Source organism: Bacillus rossius, chromosome 2, assembly GCF_032445375.1.
Source record: "Bacillus rossius redtenbacheri isolate Brsri chromosome 2, Brsri_v3, whole genome shotgun sequence".
NCBI lineage: Eukaryota > Metazoa > Arthropoda > Insecta > Phasmatodea > Bacillidae > Bacillus > Bacillus rossius.
In genome coordinates this window covers 117758168-117784419 of record NC_086331.1, presented here as the reverse complement: position 1 = coordinate 117784419, position 26252 = coordinate 117758168, and the positions used below count along the sequence as shown (strand labels likewise).

Below are 26252 nucleotides of genomic sequence, written 5' to 3'. Positions count from 1 at the left end.
AATGCAGACTTACATGTGTAAAATAAATTTATAATGGAAACAGCCAGGCCAGAAGTCAGCCTCAGTATTTCGTAACTTGGAAGCAGTATGTGTGTTTTTTAAATTTAAGCTTCTATTATCGACAAACTTTGTATGATCTATGGGATAAACTAAAGTTTCTTACATTTTTTAAAATCTGCATGTTTTAGATGTATTTTACTTTAACATGATTGTAATTTGCAAATATTTAAAATATTCTCTAATCAATTATGAAGGCAGACTTTCCAAGTCTAGATGAAAGAAAAATCATACTACGATCACTTAATGTAAGTTTTTGGACATACGCCATTGCAATGGCGTATGTCCAAAAACTTACATCAAGTCATGCGCTCCCATTGCACAAATCTTTTAAAGATAACATACTAAGATCATTTACTAGACCTAAAATTATAAACAAATTACAAGTAAAGTTTTTTAAGACACCCATACTGTACGACACACACACTGTACAAAACTGCATTACTTTAATTGTTGACCTACCATTGTCTTCAATTCAAAATAGTGAAAGTTTGATTATTGACAACATAAATCACTACCAGGTGTGTATTTACAAGTAGTGTATTATCAAAGGCTGCTTTGAATATAAGATTCACAATAAGTTTTTATCATTTATTATCACTTTACTCATGTATAATATAAGTTTTCATTGTATTTATTAATTTTTAGCAAATAGCACTTATTTTCTCATAATTCTTGGTTGGTCACTAACTGGTTTCCAATGTTAGGCTTTTGTCCAATGGTTGACGTCTATTGTGAAATAGTTATTGTATATATATTTTTTATTCTGTACTCAACCAGTTTTATTTCAGTCTTAATTTTTTTCTTTTTCATAGGTAGATTATACACACTAAATTGAGTAAAAAATTTATTTATTGATTAGATAATGACCAGGGCTGAAAAAATGTAACTGCAAATGGTCAACCTTCAGAGCATTCCTGGATAATTTCTGAATAAAGACTCTACACAATTTTATTGTGTAATAATAATGCATGAATTTAAGCACTGAAGTTTTCCCATCTATATCATTAGGGTATTTTCTGTTAAGTGACTGCACTGGTAAGGAAAATGGGAGAGAAATGCTGTAAGAAAATAATTTTTTTAAAATCCTATTAGGAAGAGAAATCAGGCTTAAGGTATTTGATAAGCTGAATGTAAATACAAGATGTGTCACTCTTCACATAGAAACAAAATAAGCCAGGGTTCCAACAGAGCAAAATGGGCTTTTAACACAGTAGTGCTTACAGAAGAAGAAAACCTTATATGCAAATGGCTCCCAGTTAATGCAAAAAAAAAAAAAAAAAAAAGGAATACTGGTAAAATCTCATCAAAGAACGACCCATTAGTGAAAAATTAGCCATGGACAAAAAAAAGCAAATTTTTTCCAAGAATGTGGCTTGGTTTTCATAAAAAGACAAACAGAAGAAATATATAATTAAAAAGAATAAAGAACAATCTGCAATGTGCAAGGGGATTCACCCTGCAACAGACATGAAGTGTTAGCATTAAAGCTTTGTGATGGGAGCAACAGGGCCATACTTGCCATATTTGAGAAATTGTTGTCAAAGGAATGCCAGATGTCAGTGATATGAGGGCCAAATTATTTAAGTTCTATAAATGCCAGACAGAAGTCACCTGCAGCTTGGTTGGAGATGGATTTAAGAAACAAATTGGAGACTGATAACCAATTTTGTTCCATAAAATAGCTATATTTATAAAGGATATTTTCTATAGCACTATAGCAGTGTTGTGAGCGATTTATACACAGAACAAAACCTATCAATTATATTCCATAAGATAAATATAAAAAATTAATGTTATAAATACTTCCTAATTCACACTGTCAAATAGTGGAACAAAATGTTTTCAGTTATTAGATTTAACCAGTCAATTATAAGGACAAGTTGTAAGTTTTGTTTCAATTCCATTAAAATTTTTTTAATTTGAGTAAACACCAGTTATACATTATCTGAAAAAGAATGGAATTTTGGATAAAATCATAACTTTATAAAGTACATTTTACAAATAAATGACTTTAGAAGATTCACAAAGAGAAAATTTTCTTAAATGGTAAATTACTGAGGCTCTTATCTTAGAATTATTAAAAAATTTTTTTTAGGAATAACACAATTTTACTGAAGTGACAGTATTGGAAAATTACACCCAGTATGACAACACCTGGGTTTTTACATTGCTGTTACCTACGCATGAATGCAATTTTTGAAAAATGCTGCAATTCTCATTCAAATGTGAGACAATATCCGATGCTGCAAAAGAAAAATAATTACTTTTTTAGTGCATCACATGTTTACCAGAAAAATCAAAATTACAAGTTTTTCTCAAAAATGTATATTTTCAAAAGACAATTTATGTGTGAGTATATAAATATATTGCACCCATTACAATCTCCAAGAATTGTGTAACACTCTGATTGCACTGTATTCATTCAGTTTCTTTCTGATAAGGTCCATTCTTTTGAGTTTAACCAACAAATGCAATGCTGAAAAATATCTGAAAATTGCTCAAACACAAAAAAATTTATTAATTTTTTTCTTATCTGAATCCCATTTCATTTCAACAACATAAATTTCATCATCATCTATATTTGTGTAATCCATGTAGATAATTTTAATGCAGTAGACCTGTCTGAAGTTAACGTAGGTACATAAATGTTTACAGGTAATCACAAAACTTACCAAAAATTTTACAAATTGTCTTTTTTAAGGTTCAGATTAATTTATTTTTCATACTCTGTAAATGAAACCAGTTAAGCATTATGCATGGAAAGTCTGTGGTAACTACACATTCCAGTAAGTCATAAAAAGTCAGGCCTACTATTACAACATTCCATCATATCTTTCTTTGGTCTTCTACATTATATGTGCAATTATGAAATATTTACAATTTTTGGTGTCGTAAACAAATACTATAATATTTACAATGCTAGTAACCAATAATAATATAACCTTCACAAATTGAAAAAAATAATATATGCTACAGCCTAAGTCCAAGCTTGCTGCAATACAAGTTAATGCTATAACATAATGAAAAGTTACACCGTGAAAATATCTTGCAATTTCATCTATCCAGGCGATTACATTCAAACAATGGACTGTGGCCTGCAAAAAAATTTGTTGGAACTATATAAAACTTGCATAAACATTAGAATAGGTAGGTTTTTACAATATATGCTGGTAAATTATAACAAGCTGACACCTTTTTGTCACACCCAGTCACAAATTACACTATATTTATGTATAAAATAAAAATAACATTTGGTGTGTACGTATATATAAATATCAAAATAATAACCAAAAGCAATTATTTTCAGTAAAAATTTAAAATTAAAACACTATATGCTAAATAATTGCATAAATTATTATTTAATGCAGGTGAGAACCGACATGCCAAACTTCCGTTGGTAATCATCAAATCATGTTAACACAGAATCTTCCTAGTCCATGTGTTTTAAATAAATGTTATTGCACAATTTAACAACAAACAACCAAACAAATATCCACACTAACATTTTCATTATTTTGTACATTATTTCAAACCAGGAATAATAATATTAAGAATAATTATTGAGTGAAAAAAAAAAACACAATCTTCTTTATAATATGTAAGCTTGCCTTCCCATCCTTAAAATGCTTACTAAATTAACATAACCAAAATTCCAATATTGAAGCCTTATGCTATTACTGGCATATTAATTTCAATATAACTTTCCCATTGCCTAACATAAGTGAAAACTAAATAACCCAACACAGATGAATAAAAACATAATAAACAAACATAAACAACACAAAACCTAAAAATCACCAGAGTTCTAATTGAATGTTAGGATCTGTAGTTTGTGTTTTGCCTAGTGTATTTTTATTCACTTGTGTTATCCTGTCTTTTTTTACTTATATTAGGCATGAAATTGATATTGTAATAATACATCAGCATTGTCATTAAACTTTAAAGCTAATATACATTCTGTTAGCGTGGACATTATGAGAGTAAATGATGATAATAATAATAATAATAAGTCTATATTTTCAAACTTATCAAATAGGCATTACCAGCTGTAGAATAGTAATAATATCACAGGAAATGAAAATATAGACACAGTGCACAAATATGTACAAAATAGTGTTAGATTTCAGCAACTCATATGAACTATCTTCCTCTGCTTACTTAGGTGACCTACCAAAGAAACAAAACCGTATAAACGGGACATTTCGCCCAATTAAAATAAAATACTATAGTATAATACAAAATTAATATGTTCACTTAAACTACAAAGTTTCAAAATTTTATTTAGGTTATGTAAAACACACTTATTAAAATATTTGTTCATCTACACTTTCATTTAAGTTATTCAATTTTGTAGTATACTACTGGCCAATTTATTGTGCTAGTCTAATGATGCAAACACAGAATGATACATATTCTTTTTGTTTGTGCATGGGGCCATTATTGATTGACTTACAATTTATCAATCAAAATGTCAAATCTAATGTAAACAAAAACATTTTTTTTTACATTTGCAATTTAACAGGCACACACTTTTGTTAGAATAATCAAATGTAAGGTTGTAATTTGACATCACGTTTTAAAATGTTACAGACATAAAATAGAGATGCTAAGAGATATTTAAAACTTAAACAATGTGGCAACTGTGTAAGCTATGACCATGTGTAGAACAGTTATACTGGCAAATAAACCATACAAAGTTAGGACAACAAATATGTTACTGCACAGCTAGCACGCACAATCTAGTCTTATATTCAATCTACTGTAGCAATGCACAAATAACAGCCATTTATCAGTTTCAAAGGCCTAACCAAAAATGGAGCTTATTTACTATTTATAGTTCAGTTACCTTTTGTTCTTCTAAACAAATTACTTCATATAGCAAATATAGAGTTCAGGATTTATGCATGGTTTTACAAACTCAAATTTCATATTAAAAGGTTTTTACTGCAAGTACAACCATTGCAATGAGAGTAAATGCCAAATGTTAAATGTTATTTCAATCTGACAAATAACTATTTACATAACCATTACAGCTCGAAAGACTGTGGTTTTATCAAACAATATACTTACAAATAATCTTTAACATTACCACCATGAAAAAGTGTGTATTTAAATATATGATGTATACAATAAACAACTGTATTACAGGCAGTATTTATAAATTTACTACCAGTAACTGAGAATACTAGCAAGTTTCGTAATTGGCAGAAACTGCTCATAAAACTGATGTAGTTACGACATTTTAGAAAAGTAAAAATCTCAGCAGTAGTAGTGTGTGCACACAAAGATCCATTATAACAAAACGTGGTGACTTTCAGACAATACTCCATCACAGCCTTTTGATAAATAATAAATTGTATATTTATACAATAAAGTATCCAAAATTAAGTTACAATAAATGAAAAGTGGTTTGGATTCTGATTCATCACAAAGCAAAGTCTTAGAAAATATGATAAAAATCAGGTTGTACCTACTGCTATTACAATTATCAAAAAATAATTATTTCAAAAGATTTAGGCCAAGGCCAACCAGAAGAAAAACAAACTAAACAGCAATGAGTGTAGTAGTTCATGAAAAAAAAACAACATAATAAGCACTAGTATATGGTAATTGTTGAAAGTAGCTGCTTTTTGTAAATATACGAGATAAATGAACACAATAATTTTATTTGCAACTAGAATTAATATTACATTATTCACTGAAAGGGCATTGAAAATATTACAAGTGTTTTTTTTTTTTTAAATGTAAATGATAGACAGGTTTATCACAAACATACCAATTGCACCATAAATTACTTTACAATTAATATGTTTTGTCTCTGTTATGATAGAAAAAGAATTTACACATTAATACCAACTGGTTTGTAATAAATTGATACACTATTAAAATATAAAATAATACAACAAGAGTTTTTTAAGTACTAGGAATTTCCATTTCTGGCATTACAGTAACTGGTCACTTTGATCAGTTGGAATTGAAAGCACATGAAATGTGTGGATACGCTTTAATTGTTTGTGAACGTGCGAGATATTGTGCGTTATATAATGATTGATGAACTACTCAGTGAGTGATTATGTATGTCAATTTAAAAATTCACTGAATTCAAGATGCACCGTGTTTTCCCTTTCAATGAATGCTTAAGTGTGAGCGCCACGTCAAGTATGGAAAATGTGTTTAAAAAATACATGTGTGTGTACAATATTTATGTTTTAACATTGTAATAAGCTGTATTAAATTTATGAAAAGGCAAGGCATGCCCACTACAGAGTGTTTTCAGAATACTGCTGGAATTCGAAATCACCTTTTTGTGGGATAAAGAAGCAACGTTAGTAGTACAGTGAGTTCTGCTAATCCAAACTAATTGGGGGTCCAGAACTGTCTGGATTAGCATATTTTAGGATGAGCCCAATAATTGCCATAATTCAACAGCATGTAGTAAAATGCATCTCTATAAGAATTAAGTTATCACGTTGGGTGAAGAACAAAAATTTTTAAATAAAAAATAAATATATATATACTATTAAACTCAATTGGATTAGCACGAGTTTTGGATTAGCAGGACTTTACTGCAATGAAAAACACAATATTCTGATTTTTTTCAAAAATAACCACCAACTTTCAACATTTACCTAGTGTCACCCTAGGAATAACAGATGAATCACAGGGGCACAGCATACAACAGGTCAGGCCACATAATAAATCTAGTATTGATGGCTGAATCGCAATAGAAAGGTGTATGGCAATGATTAACTGGTATATCACAGGAATTGACAAGCAAAGTTGGTCCAACATAAATATCCTGCATTACATTAAACCTTCTTCGTTGGTTGTCATAATGTAGTTCAATAACCAAAGTCTTACAACATAGGTCCCAGTGATTCACTTATAAATCCTATGCTTCAATTCAGAAATGTGACAATATTTTAATTAGACCAACCTGCTTTGCACCAAACTATTGTGCAGATTTAATGCCAGATAAAAAAAAAGAAGAAATACCTGGTTTATTAGGCAAATAAATATGTATAGCCCTATCTGCAGATCTTAAGTACAAAATACTACAGTATTATAGTGTTAAAGCAACAGGTGATATAGTTAGTTTTTTAAATACTTTACAGAGCATCAAAATTACATAATACTTTTTTGAGGAAAATAATCATTGCAAAACATAGGGAAAAAAATCTTTAACTGGTACAAAGAAAGTTATAAAATATAAATATTTATAACTATCTCAATGTAAAACAATGAAGAATTGAAAGCCAGAAAGTTTGGAATTAGAAATTACTAACGCCTGAACTATATTCACAACAGCACAAAAATCTAGCACAAACACAAATATAATTTGTAGGCTGCTATGTTTGTACCCCACACAACCATTTCCAAACCTCTTCTCACATTTTATATCTTTTGACAATTGCATTAAAAAAACCAAGCATTTATTTTTCCAGTAATGTTCTTACAGTGCGGCTTTCCTGTGAAGTAATAATAAAATTCCAAAAATACGTTATTTTCAAACAGTCATGTTCCTGTATTAACCCCAACAACAGCATTTCTGAATTCCTTGTGGTTTCTGAGAAATCACTGTTTATAACTTACCTTACAATGTGTGTGCATTGACATGGCCACCGCCCTTTTTCACTTTCCTGTGTGGGTCTCTGTGTACATGAATGGGAGAACTTCAGTCAAATTGTGAAAATGGTCAATTACGTTAGGTTAACTGTCTAAAAATATTTCAAAACAGTTGTGGACGAATGGTTGGGTTAGTATAGCTACGTTAAAAAAACTTAAAAATATTTTTAATGGTTGCGTAGGAATTAACCCATTTAATATGTAGCTAGCCTAACCCAACCAACCATTCACATTATTTTGAAGTATTTTTAATGTAGCTAACCAAACATAATCTACCACTTTTACATTTTGACAATTTAACTAAAGTTCCCCAAATCATCACACACAAAGACACACGAGAAAGGAAAAAATGGTAGCAGCCACATTAATGCACAGGTATTGTGTAAAAATGTAATCTAGTAATGGTGATTTCTCAAAAACAGTAGGAATATAGAAACACTGTTTTCAGGGTAAATACAGGAATGTTTCTATTGTCCAAAACTAAGTATTTTTGGAATTCTATTACTACTTTACAGGAAAAATGTGCTGTAAGAATAGTACCATTTTCCTAATGGAATTATTATGTACAGTTAATATGACTTGCCATGAAAAAAATTAATATACCTACCTGTTATCTTCAGAATACATAAGACAAAATAGGCTTTTTACTAAAGTTCAATTATTTACCTTCCTGTTTTCTTTAAAGATATGCTTATCAAGCATCCTAACAAAGTATAAAATATATGTTTTCTGATTAGCTGCACACTCAACACTGCTCACGGCACACAGTAAACTTCCAATTTTGTCAATTTCCTGTAAGTATGCCATGCATATGATTTTTCCTTTGGTGGGTTAAGCACAAATTTAGCAACACTACCTATGACTGTGCCTTTAACTTCTTGTGACTGCATTAGCTGTGGCAAATGTAGAGCAAGCTTTAATAGTTAACTTTGTAATAGAACTTTTTAGATAAACAAAACAAAGGCACTTGATATGCTGTGCCACACTGCAAATTAATAGTAAGCACATTTTAACAATGATACAGGGTCCTAGCATGAAGTATTATGTAGGTTTACTTAAATTACTTCAAATTTGAACAGAGCACATGTAGATCTACAATCAGAACTGTGGGGACATTTTGAAACCGTCAAATTGCCACATTGGATAAATTAACTCATTTAAAACAATTTTTGGTTCCATTTATACCAGCATTTTTTTTCATAAATACAGGTAATGAAACAATTAGCTTTCAAGTAACAGCATGGGCTCAAAATGAAATTCCTAAATAGGCCTTTTTTAGTAATAAAATGTATATAGTCTACACAAGACAGTAACTTTTACCTTTTAATTAGTATTTGCTGTTACTTAACTTCTGTTTACTGCTGAGGCTACAAAATATTTATGCCGCTAGTCATTAAAATTCATTATTTTATCTGATAATCCCAACACTGTTTCTACTAGTCAGTGATTTCAGTCACATTAATAAACTTAGAAACACTGCCAAGTTACCAGCCTATCATATAAAACACTCACTTCTTTGATGACTATACAGTTATTAACTTTAAAAACATTACAACACATTATTACAGCCCTTCAATCTCTTCAGCAGAGCAACTGCATTGTAACATTAGAACATAGGCCAACTTTACCACACAAAATTGACTATTGTAATAAATATATATTTTGCACACAAAATAGGCTATTTACATATGTGTATGAAGTAAAAAATCTAAAAGGTTCAATGTAATTAGTCTATTATCACACTATGAAGATATCTCCGAGATTTGGTCAGTTAGGAGTTTCTTAATATAAATGGTCATTCACATTATTCTACACTAATTGTATGCTGAATGAGGCACTATGCATAATTAATCAAAAAACTTGCCACAATATAAACCAAATGTAAAGAATATTTACAATAGAGTAAAAAGCGAAAATATAATTAACTGCGGGCATATTTAACATGTAAATACACAAAACATTTAAACATGACTGCTACTTAAGATTGGCATACATGCCCAAAAAGAAATTAAAATATATAGGGCTGGACTTTTTTTATTAGACATTTCCTCAAAATGCTTATCGACTAGGCCCAATAACTATACCTGATTAACGTTGATCAATAAAAACGTTTACAGCAGGATAATTTGTGTTCAATTGGAGGCCCAACTGAACTACACATTACAGTAATGAGCAGCAGCAATAACTTTTCTTCTCTTTTTCTGGACTGACATTCATTTCCCTTACGATTTCTGCAAACACTTCATTCACATTTGTCCTGTTTTTGGCGCTTGCTTCAACAAATGGGCAACCCCAAATGCGAGCCAAACCGTCGCCTTCATTAGTTTCAACTTCACGTTGATTTTCAAGATCAACTTTGTTAGCAACGAGTAGGATTGGCACCCTTTCTGTTCCTTTAACGCGAGTAATAAGATCTTTCATTGTTTTGATATCTTGGAACGTTTGGTGATTTGTCAAACTGTAAACCACAACAAAACCTTGTCCGTTTTTAATGTACAAATCGCGCATACTTGCAAACTGCTCTGTACCTGCCGTGTCCAATATTTCCAACACACATGGTGAATTATCAACCTCTATCTCCTTCCTGTAGAAATCCTCAATTGTTGGGTCATATTTTTCCATGAAACAACCAGACACGAATTGTACCGTAAGTGCACTTTTACCAACCCCGCCCGAACCGAGGACAACTACTTTAAACTCGCGCATTGTAATGCTTACAAAATACAGAGAGTTAACACTACTTACTATTATCACCACCAGCTTACGGCTACTTTGAAAATATCAGCAACACACTCATCCAGACGGAAATATCCGTGTATTCAACAACACAAACTATGATTCAAGCCATTACTTCAGCACTTCCGATCTCCATTAACCATCTTCCAAGACATTAACACCACATTTTCTTGTTTGTCTTCTTTATTATAGCCTTCTGCTGAAAATATAAAGTAAAGAATTTAAATAAGTAAAATAGTTTATAAACATGTATAATATAATTTTATCAGTTACTATTTTAATATCGTAAAATTAACAAACTTGCCGTAACGACTATAAAGTATACAAACTAAAATTATTATCTCGTTTTAAAAAATAAAACCGCAATATAAAATGCTACATATTTCGAATATTGAAATTGAATGGCAAACATTTTAAAAGTAGAAAACAGTTGTCATCTGAGTTTTAAACTCTTTGGCCAAAGGTATTCTGTAACATTACAGCCGTATGGACATAAATATCTACCGAGCTAACACTAGATTTAAAGATAAATCCAAGCTAGGCCTAGTATTTAGAATTACGTTAAGGATAAAACAAAAAAAGGGGGGGGGGGGGGGTTGTTTCTGCTGTGAATACGAAAATCAGTTTGCATTTTGGGATACATCCGCTCAGATAACCTAAACGATAAATGGTTACATTTTTTTTAATGGCTCGAAAAGAATCAATTGATGAAACCGTAGAAATATGGTGTTTGTTGGGTCCACACATTAACTACCTGTCAATGTGTCCTCCCTCTATAACCATTAACCGCAAAACACATAATTAACCATGCAATAAATAAAACATTACGATCCCGATCGTTACATTTCATTTACTTGGATTACATTACACATCTTTTCTGTTTTTACAATGATCACACTTTTAACAAACATACACACCATCTTGAGTGGCTGATATATTACTAAAACAGTGACGCCGACCGCCAATGCTCCTCTATGTCGCATAGACCGCTATGCCTCATCAACGTCTCCTAGAAGCGTGTGCACCGAACGCGCCCGTGCGCGCAGCTAAGTGTAGTGCGTGCGTCGAGGCGATCGCCGTGCAACGAGTGCTGCGCCGGCGGAAGTATCCGGCCGGGTGTGGCATATCCTTCCGCCGCACTACAACAAATTGTTATAATTATGTTTTTCCACAGGATTTTATTAAACATTATTTTTTATTAATTAATAATTAAGTCTTTGCAAAATCATGTTTCAATGTGCGATTTGTCCCGAACCTGGCCGGTTCAGTTTCCCGCGAAATTCACACGTTTCCGCGGGAGGGCTGGCGGGGGAGGGGGGTCGTGCGCGGCGACACCTGCAGTGTCCTTCGAGAGCTCAACCAGGCCGGCAGCCTGCGCGCAACGCGGAACCTTCAACCTTTGCATTCACCGACATGTAGTTTTCCATAGTGTAATTTCTTTTCAACCTTTTGTACAGTTCCGCGGTCGGCCTAAATTTACCATGAGGTACTTAACTTAATTCAATCAGTGCTCCGAGATGAGTGTTTTACGTCATACGTAAGTACTGTGGGGAGAGTATGTGGTTTTACGACGGCGCTTCACGCCCAACCTAGCCTACAGGCTACTTAGTTTTGGCCCGCACGGGGCAGCCAGTAGGCGACACGTGCCATCCAACTTAATAACGATTCAGTCCCTGGGACACACCTAGACACCACGTAGAGTCGCCGGAGACACGGGCCTACGTGTTGCTAGCCCAGTTTATCAAGTGTAATGTGTTAGTGGAATAGTTGTTCGCCTAAGTGTAATTCGTCATGTCAGGGCTTATGTATCACCGTCGTACGGCAGTGCGCCACCAAACTTAATAACGATTCAGTCCCTGGGACACACCTAGACACCACGTAGAGTCGCCGGAGACACGGGCCTACGTGTTGCTAGCCCAGTTTATCCAGAGCTAGGTATTAGTGTAGTGTATTGTGCTTCAAAATATCGTGTGCCATGTCAGAGTGTCTTTTGTAACTTTCGCGTCACGTATACGAGTCTGCCCCTCACGCGCATAAGAATCGTGAGCCGCCACTGAGGAAGTGAGCTGCGCGTGTGACTAGTCGCGTCGGGCAAACCGTTACGGCCAGAACGGGCAGCACCATGTATTGGGCTGTGCTGTATTAAATTCACCAACTATCTGAAGAGGTTTTGTGTTATTATTCAGGCGTCCCGAGTGGCCTCAACAGCTCGGGGGGCCCTACTGCGTTGACCCCTACCTCTAGCCACAAGGCCGAACCTTCCCTGAGATCACGAACCGGACAACAATTACGTTTAAATAATCAGAGGTAGCGGGGACGGCGTCAACAGAAAACAATAAACTCCTTAATTCAAAGTTGTGTCCAGTACAAAAACATTCAGCAATACAGCGTTCATATACACGACAAACCAAACAGAACAGAAATCAAAATTAAATTGTTACATCACCACCTTTTTTACTTCTTTTTTTTTAGTCTTCAACAAATCTAGATGGATGTTTTACAACCCTGCCACTCCTAGTTAATGTAACCTTATTAAAAGGGAGAGACCCAGACTTTTCTTTTTCTATGGTAAGGTCTGTTGGGCTAGAGAATTCTAAAAGATACAGAAGTTTCACATGTCGCATCATCTCGCCATTCATAGTCTTCAAATGCACCACTCTGACTTCTCCATCTTTTCCAGGGAACACCTTTAACACCTTAGCCATGGGCCAGACTATTCTTCTTTTAACATCACTGCCAATTAGAACCACGTCACCTTCTTTAATGCCTCTTATGCAATCTCTTTTCCCTGGGCGATGCACAAGTTGACTTAAGTACTCTACTCGAAACCTCTCTCTTAAGTCACTGCGAAGTCTTGGCAGATATTTAAATCTATTTGACAAGTTGATCTCATATAAATTATCAAGATCAGCAACTCCCACCATTTGCTGGTCTTGTATGAACATTGCCGGTGTTAATGGTAGAAGGCCTTGAGGATCATCTGACAGGTAGGTTAGTGGCCTCTAGTTTATTGTTGTCTCGCAATCACACAGCAGACTCAGAACTTCCTCAAAGTTTAATGATGCTTATTCTAAAGTATGCCATAACAATATTTTCACAACCTGCACTAAACGTTCCCATCAGCCACGTCACCATGCTGCGGTGGGTGAAATAAACTTCCACTGAATCTGTAGCAAAGCAGCTTCAGTCTCAATTGTCTTCTAATCAAGAGTTTTGAACAAATTTACTGCTCCTGAGGAATTTGTTCCATTATCACTGTAAACGATTTTCGGCCTTCCACGGAGAGAGATAAATCGTCAAAAACTAAGAAGAAAGCAATTTCTACTGAGGGAAGAAACAATTTCCAAATGCACAGCTCTGTACACGGCACAAGTGAAGAGAACGATCCAAGCTTTACTTCCATCTCTGAGGGTCAATGATTCTGCGAGATCTACTCCAATAATTTCAAATGCAGAAGTGTCTTTGACTCTATCTTCAGGTAAAGGAACAGGAGAACTACAAATACTCTGACACCGTTCCGGCTGCCTCCCCATCAAAGCTATCAAGTCTTGCGGGATGGGTCTCGGGGTTTGGGTTCGGCCAAGTGGCGGGAGGCAGGGACGTGTCCGAAGAGGTGATCCTTGGGCTGTTTAGGCCACCCAAGACGCCTTATACTACAAATGATGCACTCTGCTACGTGAAGTGTGGTTTTTATTACACATCAACCTCTACATGGTGCTATCCATCCCCTGGCCGCGACTGTTCGGGGTTAGAGAGCTCTGCGCGTGTACGGCTGTTCGGCGATGACCCCGCTTACTATGGAGAGGGGGGAGTTTTGAGTGAACAGTACGTGGCGGACGTTGCTGCTAAGACCTGCGCGGTGATGCGCGGTGATGCGCGGTGATGCACGGCCAGTGGTGTTGTACTCACGATCTAGATGTGGTTGCGGAATTGGCGCGAAGGTGGCCTCTCAACGTTGCGCGAAGACGACCAGCCTCTTCGAGCTCCCGGTGGGTACTGACTCACTCGTGTAGCACAGCGCTACAGCAGGCCTGCCAATTGCGCGCCAGAAGCGCAGCGCGCGGGAAACAAACGCGGCCAAGTTTAGGACCTATTCGCACGTTGAACAATGGAATTAACAAATAAAAACATTTGATGAAATATACATTACATAGTTTATGTCTGTGAGAGAAAACATGTGCCCTTGATGCTATTATAGTCCGGCGGAAGCACATTGCCACACCCGGCGGAGTGCTTCCGCCGAGGTGGCCGGTAGTGGTGCTAGCTGCGGGTCGTTCAGTGCACTCACACTCGTTGCACCATGTTGCACGCGCGGGCGTGTTCGTGGCACACGGCTTTGAGAGGCGTCGGAGAGGCATCGCGGCCTGTGCGACTAAGAGGCGCACTATCGGCTGGCGTCAAATGCCCCCCTCTATCTGAGGCCGCTATGTGCACCAACGCCTCACAATGATCGCACGGGAGTGACGCACTCGAAGCGCGGCACTGGGGTGGTGTACTATGCCTGGGGTGAGATTCTAGGCCCTGAGCATCTCTCTTCAAACAAGAAAATGACTGTGTGCCTCTCTCACTATGCTCGTTCCCCCTCTGTAGGGGCAGTGATGTTTTGATGTGGATAAGCTCCATTGAGTTGCACTGTGGTGGCACTGTTGGGTCTTTGGCCTGGCACTGATGATTGGTCCATTCGTACTCAGCAAGGTGAACCGGAGCCCTGCGGGTCCTCTGTGGCCGCCGTGGAGGGGAGGGGGCTGCCGCTTGCTCGGGTGTGATGTTCGGCGGGAGGCACCCCTTCAGGGGCAAGAACTTGTCCGAGGTATTGTCCTCAGTCTCGTCCAGGGGAGTGATATCCTCAATAATGTATCTCCCGGGCTCGGCCAGGGTGTAGGCCTGGCTAGCTTGGTCTCTCTCAGGCTCGTCCGGGGGGGTGACATCCTCAATTATGTATGTCCCAGGTTCGGCCAGGGTGTAGGCATGGCTAACTTGGTCTCTCTCAGGCTCGTCCGGGGGGGGGGTGACATCCTCAATTATGTATTTCCCAGGTTCGGCCAGGGTGTAGGCATGGCTAACTTGGTCTCTCTCAGGCTCGTCCGGGGGGGTGACATCCTCAATTATGTATGTCCCATGTCCGGCCAGGGTGTAGGCATGGCTAGCTTGGTCTCTCTCAGGCTCGTCCGGGGGGGTGACATCCTCAATTATGTATTTCCCGGGCTCGTCCAGGGGCGTGATATCCATGGACTCATGTTCGTCTAGACAGCACGTCTGGACTGGAGCCCGCCGCGTGCGTGATGGGTACCTTCCCCCAATGTCAGTTCCTTCCTCCCCCCCTTCTGACTCATCACCTGACTCATCGACAGACATCTGGGGTTTGGCATCTACCAAGCTCATGTTCAGCATCCATGATGGCTCATCCCATTCCTCTGTCTCCTCCTCGTCATTCTGTTGCCATATCGGGGAGTCCTGATGGGTGCCACCCGCGGTGTCGATCGGAGGGCTCAGTGTAGGGGCAGTTGGAGTTTCCAGTTCGGGGGGGGGCAATATGTATCGGCTCAAGTCCCATGTTATCATCAGATGGTGGGGCGGTGCCCTTTGGCAGAACCTGCTGGTTCGTTACCTGCTGGCCCTCTGATTGAGGCACCCTCGAGTTGGGCCCTGGTGACACGCCTTCCATTACCCAGGCTGCTACCAACCGCAAGTCATCCCTGTGGACCTTGGCAGGCCGTCCCCGGGGGGTACGGACCGCGTATGACGTGGGTCCGGATTTCCAGAGCACTTCCCTTGGCTCCGACCACTTGGGGGCCAGCCCCGCACAGAAATTGCGAGCGACCGATGACAGATGGTGCTGCCTCACGTACACCCACTGTCCAGGTTGTAGGGGCGTTGGGGGGTGACTGGTCTGTGGTGTGTGCTCCGATAGGAATTGGTTTTTCTGTTGCCTGGCCTGTTCCCTCCCTTCCTCAATCTCCGGACGGATTAGTGTGTCCGTGATGGCCGCTGCCACCCGGCACTCCCCTGGTAGGGCGAGGTTCTGTCCACACAGCAGCTCGGCCGGGCTGTGGCCTGTGACGGCATTCGTACGGCGCCTAAGACAATACAGTAACTTGGGTATATGTACATCCCACTTAGAATGGTCGTCCCCCAGGCGCAATCTTAACTGTGCTTTTACTTCTTGGTTCCGACGCTCGGTCGGATTGGCCTGGGGGTGATAGACAGGGGTGGTGTGGTGGTCTAGGCCCCACCGACGACAGTCAGCTCGCCAGCGCTTCCCAGTGAATTGACACCCATTGTCTGTCAGTAGAACCCTCGCGAAGCCGTAGCGCGGGAAAATTTCCTGGTCCAGTAGAGCTGCTATGGTCCCAGCTCGCACATTGGACACTGGGAAGGCCTCAACCCACCTTGTGAAGATGTCCGTGATGACCACTAAAAATCTTTTGCCCCGAGTGGTCCGGGGATATGGCCCCATGATGTCGAGTGCCAGTGTGTGGAACGGGTCACGGGGTCGACGGGGGCGCTGTTGCTCCACTCCGTCCATCCGCCGCGCCTTCCGCTGTTGGCAGCGCTGACACTGTCGCACATAACCCCTAACGTCGCGGGTGATGCCTGGCCAATGAAATGTTTTGCGGATGTCCGTCTGCGTCTGGTCTGCCCCGGGGTGGCCAGCCAAGTCATGGTCGTGGTGAAAATGTAGTACGCCAGCTCGTGCGCACCCGGGTACGTAGAGACGCCATGCCTCCATGTCGCCAGGCACCCGTGTCTGTAGCACTCCGTCTACTACCCGTTGGAAGGGGTGGACTGTTCCCTCACCCGCCTGCACTTCGGTCTGAGTGGCCTCGTCCGTCTGCTGGGCATGCTGCACGGCCGCCACTAGGGCAGTGAGGGTCTCGAACACCTGGATTGGGGCAATGTCCGGGGGCGTGGTCACGGCGCACAACACCGCTGGTGCATCCTCCCCGGTGGCGACAGGTAGGGTACCTGGTGGGGGTAGTAGCCCCTCCCAGCTGTGGTCGTCCTGGAAAGTGGACCTAGGGTCGGGGTGACGTGACAGCTCGTCAGCGAGCTGGTTGTCCTGCCCCTTCACATGCTCGACCGCGAAGTCGAAGCTCTGGAGCATGAGTGCCCACCGCGTGAACTTCGACTTGCGGCCTTGGGCGGAATCCAGCCAGCTTAGACACTGACTGTCTGTCCTCAACGTGAAACGCCGGCCCTCCAAGTGGTGTCGGTACCGCCGCATCGCCCAAACGACGGCCATGCACTCCTGTTCGTTCACATGATACCGCCGCTCGGGCTGGCCGAACTTGGCGCTCGCGTACTCCACTATCCGGCGTTCCTCGTTTTCCCCTACCTGGTATAGGACGGCCCCCATCCCCTCTTGGCTTGCATCTGTCTGCAAGTATAGCGGGGAGTCGGGCCTCAAGCAGGCGAGTTGGTGGCACTCCCGGAACTCGTGCTTGACGGTGGCCAGTGCATGATCTGCCTCCTCTGTCCACCGAAACCGGGTCTTCGGTGACAATAGGTCGGTCATAGGGGCAACTATGCTGGCAAAGTGGGGTACAAAGGATCTAAGCCAGTTCAAGAGACCTAGGAGTTTTTGTAGCTGCTTACGGGTGCTGGGTGCAGGTTTGGATTCAATGAGGTTCACGTGTTTGGGCAGCGGCCGACAGCCTTCGGCATCCACGAGGTGCCCCAGGTACTCAATCTCTCGCGCACCCACGTGGCATTTGTGGGGGGCGCATGTGAGTCCATGTCTGGCCAGCCGCTCAAGGACCAGGCCTAGGTGGCGTGCGTGGTCCTCCCACGACCGCGACCAGATGATCACGTCGTCTAGGTACGCTGCAGCAAACTCGCCGGCGTAGCCATCCAAGACGTGGACCATCATGGCCTGGAAGGTCGCAGGGGCGTCCATCAGCCCGAACGGCATGGCGCAGAACTGGAAACGCCTCCCATCAGGCGCGGTGAAAGCTGTTTTGTGCCGGTCCTCCGGGCGTACCGGCACCTGCCAATATCCTGATTTTAGGTCTAGCGAGGTAAAGATGCATGCATCGCCCAGCCCCGCCAAGGCATCCGTGATGTTGATGAGGGGAGGGGGGGCAGGTATGGTGACTGCGTTAATTGGCTTGAAGTTGACACAAAAGCGCATTGAGCCATCCTTCTTACTGGCCATCACAATCAAACAATTGTAACGGGACTCACTTGGCTCAATGACGCCATCGCGCAACATCTCAGCGATCTGCATCTGGATGACCTCGTTTTCCTTGGGCCCGAACCCGAACGGTTTGACGAACCGGGGTTCATGTGGCCTGGTCGGAATGGCGTGCTCAGCGACCATGGTGCGTCGTAGCATATCAGTAGCAGCAAACACTTGCGGTTGTTGTGCCAATACCCGGTTAATTAGGTCTATCTGCTCGGGTGGTACACCATTTTGCAATTCATCTAGGGTGATGGGGTTCTCTCGCCGAGGTGGTAGCCGCCGACCCAGGCCGTATACGGTACGCCTCTCCTGCTTGCCGACGTGCACCCTCCCCGCCCGCACTTCTACTGTAGCATCCTCCTGGGCTAACCATGGCAACCCTAAAATCAACTGGTCCCTGAGCCCATCCATCACGAGGGCGGTGGTTTGACTGGTGTGATCTCTAATGGCAAGGGTGATTTGGGTGCGGCCGACCGTAAGTGCCTTCGCCCCCTCGGTGGCTAATTGTACATTCTCACGCTCCGGGATCAGGTCCCCCTCGGGTATGAGTTGAGCTGACACGTAGGAATGACTGGCAGCCGTGTCCACTAATGCATGCACAGGTTGCCCATTCATGGCCACTGGTATCCTAAGTAGGTACCCAGCCTCAGGTCCCAACTGTCCCAGGTGGGGCGACTCACCCGACTGCTCCAAGGGCGCTGCCGACGTCGTCAGAGGCACGTGGTGGCTGGTGTAGCTCGCCGACGACCTGGTGCGGGCCGCTGACGGGTGGCGCTGGTAATCCCCGTCCGTCGTGACAGGGTACGCCGGTGCATTAGGAGGCACCGCAGGTGCTGCCGTGGTCGCCGGGGGCACCCGGTAGCTGGTGTAGCTCGCCGACGACCTGGTGCGGGCCACTGACGGATGGCGCTGGTCATCCTCGTCCGTCCTGACGTGGTACGCCGGTGCATAAGGAGGCACCGCAGGTGCTGTCGGGGTCGCCGGGGGCACCCGGTGGCTGTTGTAGCTCGCCGGCGACCTGGTGCGGGCCGCTGACGGGTAGCGCTGGTCATCCCCGTCCGTCCTGACGGGTACGCCGGTGCATAAGGAGGCACCGCAGGTGCTGTCGGGGTCGACGGGGGCACCCGGTGGCTGGTGTAGCTCGCCGGCGACCTGGTGCAGGCCGCTGACATCGCGACCAGGTGAGGCGGGCCGCCCCCACCCGCACTAGGTGGATGGGACGGCAGCTGAGTGGCCCCCGCAGCAGCGTGCGGGGGCGGCGCCGACGCCAGGTGGACGGAGTCGCTCGCCGGCGACCTGGGGCAGGCCGCGAACGGGTGAGGCGGGCCGCCCCCACCCGCGCTAGGTGGATGGGACGGCAGCTGGGTGGCCCCCGCAGCAGCGTGCGGGGGCGGCGCCGACGCCAGGTGGACGGTGTCGCTCGCCGGCGACCTGGGGCAGGCCGCGAACGGGTGAGGCGGGCCTCCCCCACCCGCGCTAGGTGGATGGGACGGCAGCTGGGTGGCCCCCGCAGCAGCGTGCGGGGGAGGCGCCGACGCCAGGTGGACGGCGTCGCTCGCCGGCGACCTTGGGCTGGCCGCGAACGGGTGAGGCGGGCCGCCCCCACCCGCGCTAGGTGGATGGGACGGCAGCTGGGTGGCCCCCGCAGCAGCGTGTGTGGGCGGCGCCGACGTCAGGTGGACGGCGTCGCTCGCAGGCGACCTGGGGTGGGACGCGAACATCGCGACCAGGTGAGGCGGGCCGCCCCCACCCGCGCCAGGTGGATGGGACTGCAGCTGGGTGGCCCCCGCAGCAGCGTGCGGGGGCGGCGCCGAAGCCAGGTGGACGGCGTCGCTCGCCGGCGACCTGGGGCAGGCCGCGAACATGTGATGCGGGCCGCCCACACCCGCGCCTTGTGGATGGGACGGCAGCTGGGTGGCCCCCGCAGCAGCGTGCGGGGGCGGCGCCGACGCCAGGTGGACGGCGTCGCTCGCCGGCGACCTTGGGCTGGCCGCGAACGGGTGAGGCGGGCCGCCCCCACCCGCGCTAGGTGGATGGGACGGCAGCTGGGTGGCCCCCGCAGCAGCGTGTGTGGGCGGCGCCGACGTCAGGTGGACGGCGTCGCTCGCAGGCGACCTGGGGCGGGACGCGAACATCGCGACCAGGTGAGGCGGGCCGCCCCCACCCGCGCCAGGTGGATGGGACGGCAGCTGAGTGGCCCCCGCAGCAGCGTGCGGGGGCGGCGCCGACGCCAGGTGGACGGCGTCGCTCGCCGGCGACCTGGAGCGGGACGCGGACACCGCGACCAGGTGAGGCGGACCCTCTCCAGCTGTGATAGGTGGGCGGGGTGGCGGCTGGGTGGTTCCGCGGCGCCGGGGTGAGTCTTTCCGCGGAGCTGGGCTGTTAATTGGGGGGTGGTGGCCAGCTGCGTCACCGCCCCCTAGACGGAGTTTCCCGGAAGCTTCACCTCGCCCCCTCGCGTTCGCCAGACTGCCTCGCGGGTAGGGCACACCATGTGCCAGTGGTACTGCTCTGTCGCGCAGTAGCGGCAGCGGGGTGGCCGGCTGTCCTGGGCGCCCTGTGTTCCCCCGCGGTGGTCGTCGCGACGCGTCTGTACAGTGCCACGGTGAGGAGCGCCCGGTAGGGGCATCCCCTCCCCCATCGGGGACGGGTCGGTGGGCCGGTAGTTGCCCCTCGGCGGCGGCGGGCCCGTGTACGGCACTACGGCACGTTCGACCTCTGCGCGCGCCGCCCCCTTGGTGGACGGGGCTGACCGGGGCGTCGCGACGCCCTTGGCGCTGCGAGCTGATTGGAAATCATGCTCTACGGCTCGTGCTCGTGCGAGAAAAACATCCAGCCCGCGAGTCACTGCTTCGCGCAAGAATTGGCGAAGTTCGGGGGACACTAGCTCCACTATGAAGGGCAGTATGTCGCTAGTTTGACCCCCGGGTGTTAGGCGGCGGTATAGTCTGAGCTTGTTATAAAGAAACATCTCCACCGCCTCCCCGTCCCCTTGGCAACGGCTGAACATCTCACTCCGACATGTGTTCAGGGCTCGGGTGTCATTGAAGCGCGCCTCCAGCTGGCGGGCGAAGTCTTCCCAGTCTGCGTCGTAGCTGCCCGCCTGGGCCCACCACTCGCGCGCCTCGCCGCGCAGCTGCGCACTCACGCGTTCCGCCCACTCTTCCCGCGGTATCTGGTGCCGCACGAGCCTCGCCTCGCAGGCTCGCAAAAATACGCGCGGATCCTCGTGGTTGAGGCCCGCGAACTCCGGGAGGGTAATAGGCCCGGTGAGGGGGCGGGACGTGGTAGCTAGCTGACCCCCTGGGTGCCCTCGTGCGCGTCGCTCGCACCCCCCACACAGAAAAAGTCCGTCCCGGAAATTTACGAATTCCAGCGCGTCTGCGTATGCGCGGTGTTTAATTGTTCCGCACTGCTGGCATCTCGCTATCTCGCCTCGGTAACCGGGACAGTGGACAGCGGCGCACTGGGGACCCGCTTGGGTTCTGGGCTGCCCCTCCGTCTTGACGCGTACCGTTTCGCATGTGCAGTACAGGTGGGGGTACTCACCGGTGCTGTGGCTGGTGGTGTGCGGCTTGCCGCACCCGGCGCAATAGCTCTCCATGGTGATGGCTACGTCCGGCCTCTTGTCCATGCGCGATCCGCGGCTGTCCGACCCGAGCGTCGGGATGAAGCGTCGGTGGCGGGCGCGGGCAGATCCGGGGGTGCGCCCTCTTGCGCTTACGACCGAGCGGTCTTGCCCGCACGCACGCGCCTCGCGGTTGTTTACGCGGCCGCGGCTGGTGACGGCTCGGTGATCTTCGGGCGCGCTCGTTTGTCCTCGGCGCGCGAGGGGTTAGGCGGGAGGGGGTGAGCGAACGATCTGTACGCGTGTATGGGGGGGGGGTGGAACCGTGGAATGCGGGAGGGAGTGAGCGAACGATCTTAGTGCTGGAGGGGGGTGGTGTGGCCTGATTACCCCGGCGCGTCCCGTTCCGCGGCGCCTGCACGTCTGCGCGCGCTTTCTCTCCCCTTTGTGCTGTCCCTACGCGTAACTCTGCCGGATTTTCAGCGATTCGGATGGCCTTTGCGGCGTTGTTATGTTGCCACACTTGGTGGGCGCCATTTTGACACCGTTCCGGCTGCCTCCCCGTCAAAGCTATCAAGTCTTGCGGGATGGGTCTCGGGGTTTGGGTTCGGCCAAGTGGCGGGAGGCAGGGACGTGTCCGAAGAGGTGATCCTTGGGCTGTTTAGGCCACCCAAGATGCCTTATACTACAAATGATGCACTCTGCTACGTGAAGTGTGGTTTTTATTACACATCAACCTCTACATGGTGCTATCCATCCCCTGGCCGCGACTGTTCGGGGTTAGAGAGCTCTGCGCGTGTACGGCTGTTCGGCGATGACCCCGCTTACTATGGAGAGGGGGGAGTTTTGAGCGAACAGTACGTGGCGGACGTTGCTGCTAAGACCTGCGCGGTGATGCGCGGTGATGCACGGCCAGTGGTGTTGTACTCACGATCTAGATGTGGTTGCGGAATTGGCGCGAAGGTGGCCTCTCAACGTTGCGCGAAGACGACCAGCCTCTTCGAGCTCCCGGTGGGTACTGACTCACTCGTGTAGCACAGCGCTACAGCAGGCCTGCCAATTGCGCGCCAGAAGCGCAGCGCGCGGGAAACAAACGCGGCCAAGTTTAGGACCTATTCGCACGTTGAACAATGGAATTAACAAATAAAAACATTTGATGAAATATACATTACATAGTTTATGTCTGTGAGAGAAAACATGTGCCCTTGATGCTATTATAGTCCGGCGGAAGCACATTGCCACACCCGGCGGAGTGCTTCCGCCGAGGTGGCCGGTAGTGGTGCTAGCTGCGGGTCGTTCAGTGCACTCACACTCGTTGCACCATGTTGCACGCGCGGGCGTGTTCGTGGCACACGGCTTTGAGAGGCGTCGGAGAGGCATCGCGGCCTGTGCGACTAAGAGGCGCACTATCGGCTGGCGTCAACTCTTTGCTTCATACCTCCTACATTTAACACACTTGGAGAGAACTTTTCGAACAGAGTGTCTCCCGTTTAGAAACCAGAATCGCTCTCGCAGTTTTGATAGGAGTATGTGAGTTCCAGCATGGGCATTCCTGTAGTGCTCCTCAAAAACCAACAATCTGGTTAATTAGTTGTTATTGGGAAGTACCATTGGACATCGAAAATCCTCAGCATCCTTTCGAGATGTTATTTTAGTTCTGACTCTCACAATTTTTTCACTGTCTTCAAAAGTGCACAATGTTTTCAGATCATTCAATTTGTTGAACCGGAATGATTCCATTTTGGACAATTCTCACGAGAAGCTTCTCTGCCATTAAAAGTTCCTTATTTGACAACTCCCCTTTCTGTCGTTTCCCAGGCTTTGCTTGTTTATTATCTCTGAATCTCAAAATCCACGCTATCATCCTTAACACTCGTTTGTAACTAGAGAAGTACCTTAACTATCATGCCTCTTACTGTCATTCTGCAACAAAATATTTCACATTCTTGTTATCCTTTTCGGGACCAATAATTTCTGTATGAGGAATGAGTTCAGACTTTGGCCAATCTTCTTCTCTCTATTGAAGTCAGTCTGGTCCCTCCCACCATCAACAGTGTGTCAACCGTACATCCCCGCGAAGGAAGATCAGCTGGGTTAAAACACCCCGGAACATGATACCAGTCCTCAGTGTTGGATATTGATCGTAGTTCCTTAACACTGTTGTTGACAAATGTTCCCCATGATTCACCTCTCGTGATCCAATAAAGAGCAGTAGTTGAATCAGTCCAGAAATAAATTGGTACATCCCATAAATCCAAACTTTCCTTTGTTGTTTTCGCAAGCCGAGCCCCACTGTAACACGCCAGGAGTTCCAGTCTTGCAATTGTTGTTTTCTTCAACGGAGCCACTCTAGACTTGGCCAGAACCAGTTGAACACAAGTTAAATGGTATATCTCTTGCTCACTTCTCATTTACACCACAGCAGCATATGAGGATTGACAAGCATCACAAAATACATGAAGAATTCGTTTCACGTGACCACCTGGCAGCGAAACGAATCTTGGTATCTTCACATTCTATAGCCCTGGTTACTCTTGAACCCATTTGAGAAATTAGAGTTTGACATCTTCTGACACTACTGCATCCCAGCTAACCTTGCTTTTCTAGCTATCTTGCAACAACACTTTAGGTGACAGAGTAGCTGGACACGAGAAACCAATGCCATCGAACAGCCTTTGTGCCACTGAAAAGATAATTCTCCTAGTAATGGGACCGTTACGCCCCTCGTGCCCTAAAATGATATTACTTAAATTAATTTTAAAAAAAAGCCTAGGAAACAGCTGGGCAAAATTATAGAGAAAAATACAAATATTACCAGAGGGGACAAGAGGTGGTGAACAAGACAAATTTAGACTCCCTGCACACAAGCAACTTGGGAGCTAGTGGATCGTTAAATAGATTAAGGAATATGATAAATAAATAAACACTAAATAAGTAGCTTGGTCTACAGGTTTCCCTGGTTTATTTAAATAGGTTTTGTTTTGGCATTGTTTCGCAATAAAATATATTAGCAAGTAACAAAAAGGAGGGCCGGCCCAAAATTATTTAAAACAATTTATATTATATTAATTAAACATCATCACAGAACAAAAAATTGAAATATTCCACCATATTAGATTCTTTCACTGATTAGTTTACATATTCTCGTGGATTAAGTTATCAGTCACTGTTCGCTGGTTTGCATAGAATAATTTGTTTCGTTGCTACTAGGGGGAAGTTATATGTTAAATAACATAGTGGCACGCACAGGCGCCGAGAGACAAAATAAAAATACACAATGTCCGAAAGGACTTCTATGATCTGTTTTTTCACAAAGATGGTCTGGTTTGCAGGCGGATGTGTCATAAAAATAACACTGACAAAAGGAGGAATTTAGACAAACTCAGGGCACTGTCGGCCGTGAGGAACAAGCTTGATTGCAATGCATTGTTTACGCTGCCGGACATGGGGGCAACAGAATGACCTTGCCTCCAACAGCTAGTGAGGCGTGAAGGGGAGGGGTTGACAGGGAGAATGACACGCGTGCCTGATAACGCGCTGCCTCCACGGACGTCGCACGGGCAAGGGCGGGCGGACTCTAACACCACGCGCTAACACAAGTCACAGCGGGATGTTAAAACTCAATATAATTTTAAAATTTTAAGCACAATTTTACTACAGGGTGTACCAGCGATCAGTTCACAATGATAAAAATACAAAATTGCTATCCAAAAAAAGTATTTTTTAAAATATATTTTTATATTTTATTTTAGGTATGCCTACTCGACTTAGGTTTGCCTATAGACCAAACCATGCCCTGCTACCAATTGTTACGCCCCTCATGCCCTAAAATTATATTATTTAGATTTAATAAAAAAAGCCTAGGAAACAGCTGGGCAAAATTATAGAGAAAAATACAAGTATTACCAGAGGTGACACGAAGTGGTGAACAAGACAAATTTAGACTCCCTGCACACAAGCAACTTGGGAGCTAGTAGATCGTTAAATAGATTAAGGAATATGATAAATAAATAAACACTAAATAACTAGCTTGGTCTACAGGTTTCCCTGGTTTATTTAAATAGGTTTTGTTTTGGCATT

At 44.8% G+C, this 26252-nt stretch overlaps 1 protein-coding gene across 1 annotated transcript; it reads right to left on the bottom strand.

Moving 5' to 3' along the window:
• Window positions 1-2369: 2369 nt before the first annotated feature.
• LOC134529680 (ras-related protein Rap-2a) lies at window positions 2370-10572 on the bottom strand. Its single transcript, XM_063364030.1, has one exon. The coding sequence runs from the start codon at window positions 10390-10392 to the stop codon at window positions 9847-9849; it is 546 nt and encodes a 181-aa protein (XP_063220100.1). The 5' UTR covers window positions 10393-10572; the 3' UTR covers window positions 2370-9846.
• Between the last annotated feature and the right edge of the window lie 15680 nt (window positions 10573-26252).